The 16027-nt window shown below is 43.4% G+C and overlaps 1 protein-coding gene across 1 annotated transcript in view; it reads right to left on the bottom strand.

The window, feature by feature from the left end:
- The window catches only part of LOC139385599 (delta and Notch-like epidermal growth factor-related receptor), a 66851-nt gene that overhangs the window by 3703 nt on the left and 47121 nt on the right, over positions 1-16027 (bottom strand). The window contains exons 5-8 of the mRNA XM_071130803.1: positions 15113-15261; positions 13999-14152; positions 13052-13165; positions 3660-3890 (exon numbers count right to left, since the gene is read on the bottom strand). Of these exons, the coding sequence (XP_070986904.1) occupies positions 3660-3890; positions 13052-13165; positions 13999-14152; positions 15113-15261 (648 nt within the window). The remainder of the gene's footprint in view (positions 1-3659; positions 3891-13051; positions 13166-13998; positions 14153-15112; positions 15262-16027) is intronic.

Here is a 16027-nt window from a genome sequence, read left to right as displayed (position 1 = left end):
GGTCAGAACACAGAGATTGACAGAATCTCAAAGTTGATGTAGGACATTCTTCAGAGCTTACAAGCAGAAGCTACCGTACTGAGTATAGACATGTCAGTAAGTGTAATGCATGCGTGAGTGTGTGTGTGTCTGGCTTTCTGCTGGTGTGTGCATGTGTTTGTCGTACACCATAAGAGGATACATTTACATACAAAGTAAGCCTTGATAAATGCCAGAGGTTTTCATAAAAAATCCAGTGAAATGTCAAGTGCCTTTCCCAGACTCCCAGACCCATATCCTCTGGCTAGTCTGACTCTGCTCTGCCTGATAGGGATACAGGGAGCCTGGGATCCACTAGAGTATATATCAGATCCCTCACAGCCTCCTCTCCTCATAGAGGACACAGACACCAGCTGGCATATTGATGAACAGGAGAAAAGGTCAATTATATCCTTAAACGAGTCTGATTGCAAATCACCAATGACATCATTCCCGTTAGATGGGGGGCTGTCTGAATGGAGATGTGTGATTGGATGGCATCTGCCCAACTAGTGTAGTCAAACAATGGTTGCAGACAGACAATGGTCTGGAAGGAAGCGCAAAGCAACTGTCTCACCTAATAAAAAGAGATCCTAATAAAAATCAACCAGATGACAGAGGAGAGGGAGAGGGAAATGAGGTGAGGAAGAGATGGAGAGAAGAGAGGAGGACAGAGAGAGGGACAGAAAGCCAAAGAGAGAAAGAGATGAAGAGAAATGGAGAACAGAGAATTGGTTAGCGTGAAAGGTGAAAAGAGATATTATGTGTGAATATACCGTGTGATATTTGGGAACATACTGTGTGATATTATGTGTACATATACTGTGTGATATTGTCTGTGAATATACTGTGTGAACATACTCTGTGAATATACTGTGTGAATATGCTGTGTGATATCGTGTGGGAATGTATTGTGTGATATCATGTGGGAATATACTGTGTGAACATACTGTGTGATATTATGTGTGAACATACTGTGTGAAAATACTGTGTGAATATACTGTGTGATATTATGTATGAACATACTGTGTGATATTATGTATGAACATACTGTGTGAATATACTGTGTGAATATACTGTCTGTGCATTTGGAAAGTATTCAGACCCCTTCCCTTTTCCAAATTTAGAAACGTTACAGTCTTAATCTAAAATGTATTAAATTTTACAAAATCTTCACCAATCTACACACAATACCCGATAATGAATTTTTAGCAAAGCAAAAATACCTTATTTACATAAGTATTCAGAACCTTTGCTATGGGACTTGAGCTCAGGTGCATCTGTCCCGACTTCCACCGAAGTCGGTTTCTCTCCTTGTTCGGGCAGTGCTCGGCATCTCCGGTCTTCTAGCCATCACTTCTAGCCAAGTGCATGTGCACGTTTTTTCTGGTGCCCGACGGGTTTTGTACCCATTTGTTTGTTGTTCTGGTTTCCGGTGATTTTATGAATAAAACTGCTCCGTTGATTACCCAGTTTTGCTCTCCTGCGCCTGACTTCCCTGCCGCCAGTTACGCACTCCCTAACAGTATGTTTCCATTGATCATCCTTGAGATGTTTCTACAACTTGATTGGAGTCCACCTGTGGTAAATTCAATTGATTGGACATGATTTGGAAAGGCACATTGAAGGTCCCCAAGAACACAGTGTCCATCATTCTTAAATGTAACCACCAAGACTCTTCCTAGAGCTGGCTACCCGGCCAAACTGAGCAATCGGGGGAGAAGGGCCTTGGTCAGGGATGTGACCAAGAACCCGATGGTCACTCAGACAGAGCTCCAGAGTTCCTCTGTGGAGATGGGAGAACCTTCCAGAAGGCCAACCATCTCCACAGCACTCCACCAATCAGGCCTTTATGGCTGAATGCCAGACAGAAGCCACTCCTCTGCAAAAGGCACATGACAGCTCGCTTGGAGTTTGCCAAAAGGCACCTAAGGACTTTCAGACCATGAAAAACAAGATTCTCTGGTCTGATGAAACCAAGCTTGAACTCATTGGTTTGAATGCCAAGCCTCACATCTGGAGGAAACGTAGAACCATCCCTACGGTAAAGCATGGTGGTGGCAGTATCATGCTGTGGGGATGTTTTTCAGCGGCAGGGACTGGGAGACTAGTCAGGATCGAGACAAAGATGAACGGAGCAAAGTACAAAGAGATCCTTGATGAAAATCTGCTCCAGAGTGGTCAGGACCTCAGACTTGGGCGAGGTTCACCTTCCAACAAGACAACAACCCTAAGCACACAGCTAAGACAACACAGGAGTCTCTGAATGTCCTTGAGTGGCCCGGCCAGAGCTTGGACCTGAACGAACATCTCTGGAGAGACCTGAAAATAGCTGTGCAATGACGCTCCCCATCCAACCTGACAGAGCTTGAGAGGATCTGCAGAGAAGAATGGGAGAAACTCCCCAAGTACAGGTGTGCCAAGCTTGTTGCTTCATACCCAAGAAGACTCAAGGCTGTAATCGCTGCCAAAGGTGCTTCAACAAAGGGTCTGAATACTTATGTAAATGTAATAGTTTTTTATTTTTACTAAATAAAAATCAGTTTTTGCCTTGTCATTATGAGGTATTGTGTATAGAGGGGGGAAAAACGATGTAATCAATTTTAGAATAAGGCTGTAACATAACAAAATGTGGAAAAAGTGAAGGGGTCTGAATACCTTCCGAATGCACTGTACAGTATATATGGGAATGAATATACTGTACCAATGCAAGATCTGAGGTTGTTTCAATGAGAGAACAAATAACATAACGCAATGGTATGAGACAATAATATACTAAGAGTATGAACACAGTGAGAAGTATCTGGCTACAGAGGACAGTCTGAATGGATAGTGTGATCCCCAAAGGAACTATTTTAAGTGAAGTGATCTAAAATGGTGGAATTGGGTTGTTTCTGTAAAAAAAAAAAAAAGCTATTACTAATTTAGAGTGTCTCTCACTCCGCTCTCCATCCAACCTAAGATGGCAAATTACATCAAAATGAAAACTGAAAAGCAGAAAGATATATAAAGAAGACTCTAGGACAGACTGATAGGGAGGAGCAGCAGCAGTCTGTCACACTGTGTTGATTCTTCTACTGATAGGGTCGTTCTCCTGCAGTCACACCCAGACCTGGGCTTAAATACTATTTGAAATATTTCCAATATTACTACCATTTGTTTAAGCCTGCCTGGAGTGCCAAATGGGCGGGGTTTGCAATTTTGCGACTATTCTATTGGTTCCCTTGTACCAGGCACGCTCAATCAAGCCCAGCTAAAGTAATTGAAATGATTTCAAATAGTATTTGAACCCAGGTCTGGTCACACAGCTGGGTAATTGCTGAATAAGGGATAATGATTTGTCATCATTCCACACCATTAATCTGAGCATGGAGCCATAAAAACCAGTGGCACTGTGTCTGCATCAATGATACCACTGGGTGGGTTGGGGAATGGGTTGTGGAATAGCGAGTAGCAACAATGCTAATTTAAGATGCTGTATGTTACATGTGACAGGTTCACTGTAATATCATATGTATTGTGGGAGAATCAATCTGTTAGCTAGTTTTACAGCTCATCTATAGTTTGGGTAATGGGAGGTGGATCAGATTACCCCCCATACTAACACACGCTCGCTCGCACGCAGACACAGAATGGCTCACCTGGGACACACAGACACCTGAAGCTAGTGCCCACACTGCGGCAAATCCCGTGGGCACAGGGGTTGAGGGCACAGAAGTCCACCAACTGGGCACAGGTCGGGCCGGTAAAGCCGGCGGCACAGCTGCAGCCAAAGCCCAGGCCGGGACCCTGGGGAAAGCAGCTCCCGTTGTTGTGGCAGGGGCTGGAGGCACATGGGTCCACCCTCTGTTCACACATACTGCCCTGATACCCTGAGAGAGATGAAGGGAGAAAAAGAGTGAGCGAGAGAGAGAGAGGAGGGGGGGGTGGCATCTAGTCTGGTGGCAGGAATGCTGTGGGGTTCTGGGAGTGTGAAGGACCCCATTGTGGGTGTTGAGGTGGCTCTGTGGACTCACTGGGATGTAGTTTTGTCTTCACACATACACAAACCCGTCCCCAGTCTCCCACCCACAAACAAACAGGCACTGTTCAACACAAGCCAGCAAGCACATACTTAATGACATGCTCCGGTACTTTGGCGACTAGTATTTTTTAAACCTCCTGCTTTGGGCTGGATGTGTCCATGTGTAGTTCATACATGCATAATCTATGAGAAAGAAAGAAAATAATCTGTCTGAGACACACACAGAAACCCAGCGACTCCAGCAGATTATTCCTCCCTCTCTAAGGTGACAGTGAGATAATGTCCATCAGTCTGGGTGATCCTGAGTCCTCCCTGCATCAGGTAAATGAATCAGCAGACCATATCTTCATCAGCCCAATGAACTACACACACTTACACAATCAACATGCTCCTGGGTTATATTGACTGTGTAACACACACAGGCCAACACACATACATAGGCTGACACAAACACCCTCATAAATGCTCACACACACTCACACAGTCTCTTCACAATAATGCAGTCTCCTCTCTGCGCTACCATGGTGATGATCCTGATAAAAACACCATTCTCCTGAGGAGGGAGGGAGGACAGAGGGGAGGGTGGAGAGAGGGGAGGAGGGAAGCGGCAAGGAGGGCACCTTGAGAGTGGCAGAGATTGTGGCAGCAATTACAGAAGGTGTGACAAAGTGGAGGTTTGATTGAGGGTGACCTCAATTTCTGATCAGTCTTTCTCATAAGAGCATCAGGGTGTAGAAGGCTAGTGGGAGTAGAAAAGCCAGGCCAAACCAGGTAGACTGCAGAATTAGACGTTTGCCCAGGTCCCCGGGACGTCGGGAGATACATTCAATACCAGTCACTAGGGGCAACGTGAGCGCCTGTTACAATCGAGCAGGTTCACGGCTTGCTAGCGCGTTGTGGATGGAGATAGAGGACTTAAAGGTCCCGAAGAAAAAGGTCCCATGTAAAAAAAAAACTTTAGAGTGACTAAAATATCACACAATATTTTGGGGGATAGAAATGCTCACAATTTTAGAAAAATGACTCTCTCATGGCCAACTACCAGGACGTTTGAAAAGACACCCTGAGTGGGCAGGGAGCTTATATTCATGAGCTTGCCTTGACTTGACTTACAGCTCTTTGAAATGCCTATGTCAAGAAACTTGGACGCAGTGAGCAGTAAAATCATCTCAAGCTAATTTGGTGATACGCAATTAACTCAAACTACATTTGGCAAACTAAAATTGCATCACTAGCTAGGTTTCCATCCAATTGGCGACAAATTATCATGAGAATATTTGTAAAAATTACCAGTGGTGTGCTTCCACACAACAGACTTGTTGCAGAGAATAATCAGTATGATGACATAGTGAACACACAAAGACATGTTTCACTTGGGTTTTCATGTACCGGATCAAAATCTACAGTTCAATATGTTTTCCACTCTACCGATAGTTTTGTCAGAAAAACTGTTGCTTTAAATAGCAAATGTGCCTACTCTGGTCTGGGCACCTGCGCTCTAGCCAACAGCTCGCAGATACAGTGCAGGTAGACTGTGTGAGTACAGTAGGCTAGTCTACATGATGAGATTATTATGGATAAGAAGGAAAATATTTGTATTTGTCAAATGGCAGTCAAGCAGCGATCATCATGTCACCAGAATAAGATCCTCGATATTTATTGGAAAGGAGCATCAAGATCACCATGCACTTTCACCACCCTGTCATCATAACTAATAACATCTGTAGACTAATAAACTGCATGGATTCCGAGTCTTAGTGGGAGGACCACAGACCATATCATCACGTGACTCTAAGTTTACTTCAATACAGCGGCGAAAAAAATAAAAACATTATATAATGTTTTTATATATATATATATATATATAATAATGTTTATTTTTTTCATTTGTTTTTAACACATGAAAGAGCTTGTCTTTATGTCTTTTTTTGGGGGGGGAGGGAGCTTGCCTGTTATTTTGCCATTAATACATGTTGGAACAATTGGAAAACGAATCCAGCTGACCTCCCTACAAGAGGACAAACTGTTAGAAACTTGACACAGAGAGTTAACGCCATTGGACGGATTGGAGGCAGAGATTGCATGCACGGAGGATTACAAAGAACGCATTATCATGCTGAAGAAAACAATGTTTGCAAACAATGTAAAAATATATATTACACACACACACACATAATTGAGTTAATAAAGCCGTGTACAAACAAGCAGCTCCAAAATGCAGGTGTTACAGCCTAGCTCAGTGCTTTCTGTGGTGGTGGGGCAGATCAGCAGAAAATAGGAGCATTGTACCGTGATTGGCTCAGCATTGAACCGTGATTGGCTCAGTGTTCTGTCACTCATACATCACCCGCCTTTAATAAGGGTAGACATCAAGAATGTGAGCCCTTTGTGTGCTGCCATCGAGTTACATTAGAAGTGCCCTTCCAAGAAGGCTCAAGGCCATTGGCCACAGATAAAATTACATCAAATCTACAGTAGCTTTGATTGGACTGATCAAGTCAACATCTTACTTTCAAAATCTTAGCTAGCAGTCATCATCATAAATCAAGACGACAATCAACTGGAAAATCCTTTTTAATCTTTGTCATATGAAGAGAAAAAATGAAGAGAAATTATAGATAAAACGTATCGGTGCTCATCGACCATAAACATTACACAAGTTGGAAATCGCAAAGTGAGTTGTTTGGAAGGAATTGGTGACAGTGGCTAACCGCAAGCATATCAACTGGGAAGTCAGACTGGGAAAATACGTTTTGAACAGTCATCCAACTCGGAACTGTAAATCTTTGATGACAATTTTCCAACGAAGGACTGCCTCGCACAACAAGGCGAGTCCAAAAATGTATTGTATGCTGCTGCATAAATGACGTAATATGCCAGGGAGATATGGTCAGCCATATAAGCTGTTTTTTTTTAAAGGCAGTAAACAAGGCTGAATGAACTGTTTCGCTGCCAGACAAGGCTCCGCTGATAGCCAGCAGTGGTAAGGATTCACTATATGGTGCTGGAAAGAAAGCTATGTTGTTGGGACAGCTTTATGTAGGACCTAACAGTTTGTGGGCACCACTTGTCACCATTATAGTGCAATTCATGTTGTGTTGTGGCTTTGCTGGCATGCATTTTGCCCCACCAAGATTTACATGCTAAAATCACCACTGCTTCGATATGATGGTTATTATATCTATATTTGCGCATAAAGGCATTTCCACCACCATTTCTCACATAGTTCATTTTACAGACACAAAGAGATCCCACCATGTCAACCAAACAAATTATCTGTCTCCATTTATAGAATTGTACCAAAACTTCCTGTTTCCATCACAGCTGTCATGATTTTCTTTCATATGGTATGACTTTACTTGTATAAAAACTGTGGATGGAAACATGAGTTTTGAACGACCCTTCCCGCTCTTTTGTTCCGTGCTGGCTGAAGTCCTAGCTAGCCAGTAACTAGCTAACACCAGACACAGATGAAGACCTAGCTAACACCAGACACAGATGAAGTCCTAGCTAGCCAGTAACTAGCTAACACCAGACACAGATGAAGACCTAGCTAGCCAGTAACTAGCTAACACCAGACACAGATGAAAGGGGAGACATATACTGTAAGTATCTTCACCATGGATGAAGTGTAAAAATGTAATTATACTGTATTTGCTGACACGCTACAGTCAAATGTTGTACAAGGCAGTACTTATCTAAACTAGGTAAGAGAGTATTATGTTACCATTGGTGTATTAACATGAGAGTTAGGGTCACCTGAATCCAAGTGTTTGACATGGGGGAGGGGATCAGTAACATTATGATCAAAACTCATCAACGTAGAAGAAACAGTCATTTTTCATACTTTGATTTGGGTTTTATTCAAATATCATCCAATTTCATGAAAAACATGATTTTGAATGTTCATGGCTTTTAAACTGCGTTCTACAACTCAGAGGATTGTGGGTTCAATCACATTGCTAGGCACTCATTGTTATGTTTTCCTACTTTAACCCTATCCCAAACCTCAACCGTAGCCCGTCGGAATTAATGATTAAACGTTATTGTCGAGTTTTGACTTTGATCACTACCCCTATATGTTTACACACAGACATATAGACACCCAACTGCACATCATCTCAGGTGTAGTAGAAAAGGTGACATGACAAGAGGTATAGAAAAGATGGAGGTAAACGTGCCAAAAAGGAGGATGTGAAGATAGGAAGGAGGGAAATCACAGCTCGATTCCTTTATCTCTGTAGCAAGATAAGTCTGCACTGCACAGTTTTCACACCCTGCTGCATGGTGGCATTTGCCTTGGGCCTTGTTGTCAGGGAGATTGGCTCAGTGTCTGAGCATCAGGATCCCATCTCTCAATTAAATTCTATTCAAGGGGCTTAATTGGCATGGGAGACATATATTAACATTGCCAAAGCAAGTGAAGTAGAGAATATACAAAAGTGAAATAAACAATACAAATGAACAGTAAACATTACACTCACAGAAGTTCCAAAAGAATAGACATTACAAATGTCATATTATGAATATATACAGTGTTGTTACGATGTGCAAATGGTTAAAGTACAAATGGGAAAATAAACATAAATATGGGTTGTATTTACAATGTTGTTTGTTCTTTACTGGTTGCCCTTTTCTTGTGGCAACAGGTCACAAATCTTGCGATGGCACACTTATTTCACCTAGTAGATATGGGAGTTTATCTAAATCAGTTTTGTTTTCAAATTCTTTGTGGATCCGTGTCATCTGAGGGAAATATGTGTCTCTAATATGGTCATACATTTGACAGGAGGTTAGGAAGTACAGCTCAGTTTCCACCTCATTTTGTGGGCAGTGTGCACATAGCCTGTCTTCTCTTGAGAGCCAGGTCAGCCTACAGCAGCCTTTCTCAATAGCAAGGCTACGCTCACTGAGTCTGTACATAGTCAAAGCTTTCCTTAAGTTTGGGTCAGTCACAATGGTCAGGTATTATGCCACTGTGTACTCTCTATGTAGGGCCAAATAGCATTCTAGTTTGCTCAGTTTTTTTGTTAATTCTTTCCAATAATAGTTGGGTCTAATTGTGTTGATGTCCTGGGGCTCTGTTTGTGAACAGAGCCCCAGGACCAGCTTGATTAGGAGACTCTTCTGCAGGTTCGGCCTAATTCTGCTCTGCATGCATTATTTGGTGTTTTACGTTGTACACAGAGGATTTTTTTTGCAGAATTCTGCATGCAGAGTCTCAATTTGGTGTTTGTTCCATTTTGTGAATTCTTGGTTGGTGAGCAGACCCCAGACCTCACAACCATAAAGGGCAATGGGTTCTATAACTGATTCAAGTATTTTTAGCCAGATCCTAATTGGCATGTCAACTTTTATGCTCCTTTCGATGGCATAGAAGGCTCTTCTTGCCTTGTCTCTCAGATCGTTCACATCTTTGTGGAAGTTGCCTGTGGCGCTGATGTTTAGGCCAAGGTGTACAGTTGAAGTCGCAGGTTTACATACACTTAGGATGGAGTCATTAAAACTAGTTTTTCAACTACTCCACAAATTTCTTTAACAAACTCTAGTTTTGGCAAGTCGGTCAGGACATCTACTTTGTGCATGACACAAGTCATTTTTCCAACAATTGTTTACAGACAGATTATTTCACTGTATCACAATTCCAGTGGGTCAGAAGTTTACATACACTAAGTTGACTGTGCCTTTAAACAGCTTGGAAAATTCCAGAAAATTATGCCATGGCTTTAGAAGCTTCTGATAGGCTAATTGACACAATTTGAGTCAATTGGAGGTGTACCTGTGGATGTATTTCAAGGCCTACCTTCAAACTCAGTGCCTCTTTGCTTGACATCATGGGAAAATCAAAGGAAAGCCCTCTGAAAAATAATTGTAGACCTCCACAAGTCTGGTTCATCCTTGGGAGCAATTTCTAAACGCCTGAAAATACCACGTTCATCTGTACAAACAAGGTACGCAAATATAAACACCATGGGACCACACCAGCTCTGTCAGGAGCAATGAGCCAAAATTCACCCAACTTATTGTGGGAAGCTTGTGGAAGGCTACCCAAAACGTTTGACCCAAGTTAAACAATTTAAAGGCAATGCTACCAAATACTAATTGAGTGTATGTAAACTTCTGACCCACTGGGAATGTGATGAAAGAAATAAAAGCTGAAATAAATCATATTTTTCTGACATTTCCCATTTAAAATATAGTGGTGATCCTAATTGACCCAAGACAGGGAATTTTTACTAGGATTAAATGTCAGGAATTGTAAAATTTAGTTTAAATGCATTGGAATTTGGAGTCCTGGCGACTGGACCTTTTCGGAACACAATTATTTTGGTCTTACTGAGATGTACTGTCATGGCCCAGGTATGGCAGAATCCCCCCCCACCTCTGATCATGCTGACAACTCTCCCCAAGACGAAGCTCATAATTCGCTATGACACAGGGGGTATGGGTCCGAAGGCATGATAAAGACACACACAACAGTGCACGCATTCACACATATGCATGCACACACAAACACAGAGGAACCCCCCCTCTCCACCACACACACACACTTTACCAAGCCTGCTCACTAAACCAGATTCCCAGGGGAGCTCTGATATGAAAGGAGAGCAGCTTTAGCAGAGCAGCTGTACTCCAATAGAGTTAGGAGTCTAAATATAGCACCTCCAGCCCTGTTCCTCACAGGAGACATTGCCAGTCCCAGAGCTGAGAGAGAGAGACCTCAGAGGACAGACCAAGAGCTAGGAGGACTGCTGGGAGCAACCTCCTCAAGAGGCTCTGGCTGTATCTGAAATGGTACCCATATATCATCGAGCAGATCGCTCAAGATTGACTTTGAAATTGGACGTCTGTCCATGTCCTGAGGACGTCAATCCCATGACTCTGAATCCGATTGCGCGGTCGATCCCAGTGGTAGACACTCATTTTCTACAGTCTGGTTTTAGCCCTATCCCAAACCTTAACCCTTAACTCAACCATTCAGAATGGATGCCTAAAGTTAATGTGTTAACCCTACCCCAACCCTTATTTTCAAGATGTGACATTTGGAGAAACGTGGATAAAAGTCAATCTGAAGTCAAATTGGTAAAACCATGAGATATTGTTGCTTTCCTAATAAAGTGCACTACTTTTGGCCAGGGCTCAAAGCCGCTCTGTCATCTGACATGATTGGTCATGAATGGACATGACACCTAATAACCCAACTTGTCATGTTTATGATACTGCTCTGCTATCAAACTACTACTAGTACAAACTACAGGCCTGCTCACCTGCCGTTTGCCTTCAGCAGTGGAATTTGATGATCATAAGCCGTGATTCTGCTATGCTTGCCTCTGCTATTGTCGTCATCCATCACTTTATGCACAGCCAAACGAAACCAAATGATCATTAAAGCTCTTCACTGCATGCGTCTCCGGAGACAGTGATAGTTAAAGAGAGGATCTAGAGTAAAGATACTTGTAATTTCTTCTCCAAATAAATAAGAGAGACAGTCGAGGTAAATTAACAACAGTACAAGAGTGTGTTTTCCTCATGAACACACCATAATTCCAGGTCGGTCATCTCTTTAGCACTTCACAACGTCTCTGTACTAAGAGGTATGCTACAAAGCAGGATCAATTAGTTAGTCAGCTAACCTTGATAAGCAACCAGAAAAAACTATTGATTTTATAGCTCATTTAAAAAGCTAAACTTGACATAACAGATATGTCTATTTGTCTGTCAATGCAATTAGACCATGCCCATTTAAAGCTTATCTTTCTACAAAATAAAAAGTTATCAGAATATGTAGACAAGTTAGTTGGCTAACTCCATAATCCTGCTTTGTAGAATACAACTCCGCTATACTGCTGCCCTCACATCCACCTGCCAGAAAACAACTGTGAACCCTAACACATTCTTGACGTCTCTCCTGCTCAGTCTCTCACGACTGGATGGGAATCAGATGGACAGGAGTCTGCAGCTTGGATTCTGGAGTTGTCCGCTCCCACTCCTAGTGTGTTTGTGTATATACAGAGGTAGAGGTGAGGCAAGGTGCCTCCTCTTCACCCTCCACTGGCTGATTGCGGTCACCTGCAGTCACATGTTCATTCGAGAATGTGATGGGCTAATTGCCATGAAACCCAGTAGAAAGGCTTCAAATGGCAGGATTACCTAACGAGCCTGTTCAATATTTAGTCTCTCTCTCTCACACATCTCCTTGTCGCACTAATTACCAAGTGCTGAAGCAGTTTCCACCCCCATTGTTGCACCACAACCATGATCTTTCTGTGAAAACAACCAAAGGAAAAAAACTGCTGTGGATGGATAAAAAAAATTCTGGTCAGCGTTGGAGTTCGTCCAACAGTGTAAGATTAATAATTTAATCCGAGTTGCGTTGTTAGCAAGACTGTGGATCAGAACTCAGTGACCGCAGGGAATTGTACCTGAAGTGTACCATATTTTTTGGACCAGGTTTTACATTCATACCTCTGTTGTTTTATTAATGTGTTTGAAGAGGATTATTCCGGAATGGTTTCGCATGACAGTGTCTGTGTGTGTGTGCGTATTTATAAAAAGCGTGGATTGGCATGCCCTTATTTAGGAGTACTGTGTTTGTCAGAATTTAGTTTTAGCGGGCGTAGATTTCCCATGTGGGGCAGAGAGCCGGTCGTTAGGGCTAGGAGGACTAATTAGACTAGTGGAGGAAGGTTTAAATTAAGCAACGGTCTGGCACAGATAAACACAGAGTAGGCACAGAAACTAACGGCAGCGGAACTAGGATATCCTCACACACATATTCAGACACACACACAGGACAGTCCAACACACACATATACAACCAGCTAATGAGGCTCTGAATTTATTTTATTTTTTTAACAATGTGGTGTTGTGCAGTACATCCTTGCTATTGTTCATTGCTGTGGATCTGTACATGTTATGGCAATATATGGTCTGCACTCAGAGCATTGCTGTGCTATTGGTACTGTGGTACCTACTACCCTCAGGGCAGAGTTATGATAAAGTACCTACCCTCAGGGCAGTAGCACCTGGGTCCAGCCAGGCTGCTGGAGCAGGTAGCTCCGTTCCTGCAGGGCTGAGACAGGCAGTGGTCCACCTGCAACTGGCAAAGACCACCCTCGAACCCTGGAGCACACAGACGAAACACAGTGTCACATAGCATTAAACCTGAACACACACAGAAGGAGCCAAACATACACCTGCAACTCTTACGCACTGACATGCAAACCATCCAACTATCGCTATAACAAGAACACACACAGAAAAACAAATGTACGCAACACACACACAGGCCACCCTATGTCTCACACTTCCCCATGACTGTCCATCTTCATTAGCTCATCAGGTCAATTCAAAACAGAACACTCACTCTTCCAAGAACAAGTCAAGTCCTGCATCTAGCCAATTACCCCCAACCTTACTACCCATCAATCATGTAGTGCGGCCTCCACATTGCTCTAGATGAGCCTGTGAGAACCCACTGCCCTCAGTCTGTCTGTCAGGCAGGCATACCACCACAGTCCTGTAATCACTCTTCTCTAATAAGATGTGGCTGGCCATCAACAACAGCTCCAGCCTCTGCTTCTATAACAAGGCAATTATCCTCTCAGGTGGCTCAAAGCTGCCCTCACTGGTCCGGGCCCCAAATATATCTAATTGACAAGTTGAAAGGGTGCACTCTTCTCTGCGTCCCCTATTTCATTTGGAGACACTCACACACGCAGGCCTCAGGAGATTGGTGGCGCCTTAATTGAGGAAAACAGACTTGTGGTAATGACTGGAGCAGAATAGGTGGAATGGCATCAAATACACCAAACACATGGCTTGCAGGTGTTTGATGCCATTCTCTTTGCTCCATTCTGGCCATTACTATGAGCTGTTCTCCCCTCAGCAGCCTCCTGCGATGCACGCACATACGCATGTACACACAGACACACACACAAACACACAGTAGTTACCTGGAGGGCAGATACAAGTGAAGTTGCGGCCCTCGTCCCCCTGCCTCAGGTCACTACAGATGGCGTAGTTCTGGCAGGGCTTGAGGTGGCAGGCATCAAACTCCTCACAGAAGATTCCAGAGTAACCATTCTCACACTCACAGAAGAAGGTGCTCTGGAGGTCAGAGGGGTCACTGTCACACACTGACTGACTAAAGGTACCAAAACTAGTGCCAGTTTCTCCCAACCACATGACCTGACCAGGATAAACTCATGGCTCTATATGTGACTAGTATAGGGGTTCATGTGATGAGAAGAAAAACTGATGAGACTGAGTGGTCAGATAACATTGTGGAACATAATGCTCAACACTTTGTCTATCACTGGGATGGTTCTGGTTACTGGGGCTCCATGCGGCTCAATTGAGATGTACAACCCTGGGATTCTCTATTGTTAGTCCTCTAAACCCCACCGATGCCCTTTTCCTCCCAGCTCCCCAAAGTGTGGTGTGCTAAATCACCCTCTAACACTGCACCTGTAGGCGGGAGGGAAAGAGCTAGCAGGCCCTCAGTCTAACACACGTCTCCTCTCTCCCCTCTCTTCTCCCTTTCTTATTTTTTCTCCCTCTCTTCTCTCCATTTCCTCTCTCTACTCCTCTCTGCTGCAGTCTACTCCTCTCTGCAGCAGTGATTATTCTACTAACTGCAATGCCTCTAGGGACCCAGGGAGCGGGGGAGCCCCAGGGAGCAGTAGGGATGCAGGACTTTATTATTAAGAACTCTGTCTCCATCCCACAATACATTTATATATTTCTCTGTTCCCATGGCAATAAGGTATGGTCTTTATTCTGTCTTGCTTATCCTTTTTCTCCACCCAGTCTCCTGTTGCTATGTTACCGCATAGTGTATCATCGAGACAAGAGTGTCGCAATCTTTCAATATTCTGCTGAATTACTGCTGAATTACAATATTCTGCTGAATTACCAGTATAATGAGGGGGGAAATCTGTTTTCTGAATATTGAAAGTGACATGTTAAGCTTTAAAATAGTGTTCACAGGATCAAGCCCAAGGACAAGGGATTGAATCACCGACCCAAGGACAGGTGACATCACATATTTGACCCCTGACCTCTTACCACAGAGGGCTGGGTGATGCACTTCCCCTTCCCAGAGCATTGTGGGTCGCTGAAGCGGCTGCCGGGCTCCACACAGCTGCTGGCCTTCACTGTCAGATTGAGACGCAGGGTGACTTCCGAGCCACGGGGGGTGCCCACGCGCAGCACACCTACAACGGGAGAGAGAAGAAAACAAGATCAATCAAAAAACATTTATTCTATCCTAAGGTCCTAGCTGGTTCACCTTGATAAATATGAAAAGACGGATTAAATGTGAGCAATATTGAATATTGCCAATGTAACTAGAGAGAAAGGTAGGGGAGGTCAACATGGATGTAGGGACAGAGGCATTGTGTTTAGATAAGGTGTAGAGAGAAGTAATGGTTCCTTGCAAAGAAGATTTTGGTCAAACGTGTCCGGTTCTACACAAGTTTGCTATCTTAACACCATCGTACGTAACATTGACCAGAACACCTTGTGTTTGACAAATGTTCTAGGAGGGGTTGCTTATGGATCATTGCCTAGATAAGACACCTCTAGCTTCCATTGAAAAAGAGAAATGTATTTCCTGGCAACTAACTATTAGAGAAATGGAGAGGAAAAGGCCATGCTAGCAAATATGAATCAAAACCAAAATAGATTAGTTATTGTTTTGTTATTTATGTGTCATGTGACACACAGCAGACTGCTACCAGAAGCCTCTATTTTAAAATAGCCTCAAAGTGAAGATTAACAGCTGTTATTAGGGGCCTGCTATGAGCCAATGAGGCGTGAGCAAAGCCAGGACGAGTCATTGCCACAGCAAAGCCCTGCAGCCAATCAGGCGTCTATAAAAGTTGGTCCCCTAACACCTCACCATTTTCTGGTTAGGTCAGCCCAATAACATCTGTTCCTCACAACACAAACTCACAAATGCAAAGTCACTACTCTCTGATG

Source organism: Oncorhynchus clarkii, chromosome 27, assembly GCF_045791955.1.
Source record: "Oncorhynchus clarkii lewisi isolate Uvic-CL-2024 chromosome 27, UVic_Ocla_1.0, whole genome shotgun sequence".
Lineage (NCBI taxonomy): Eukaryota > Metazoa > Chordata > Actinopteri > Salmoniformes > Salmonidae > Oncorhynchus > Oncorhynchus clarkii.
The sequence above is the reverse complement of the archived record's forward strand: the minus strand, read 5'-3'. Positions and strand labels throughout refer to the sequence as shown.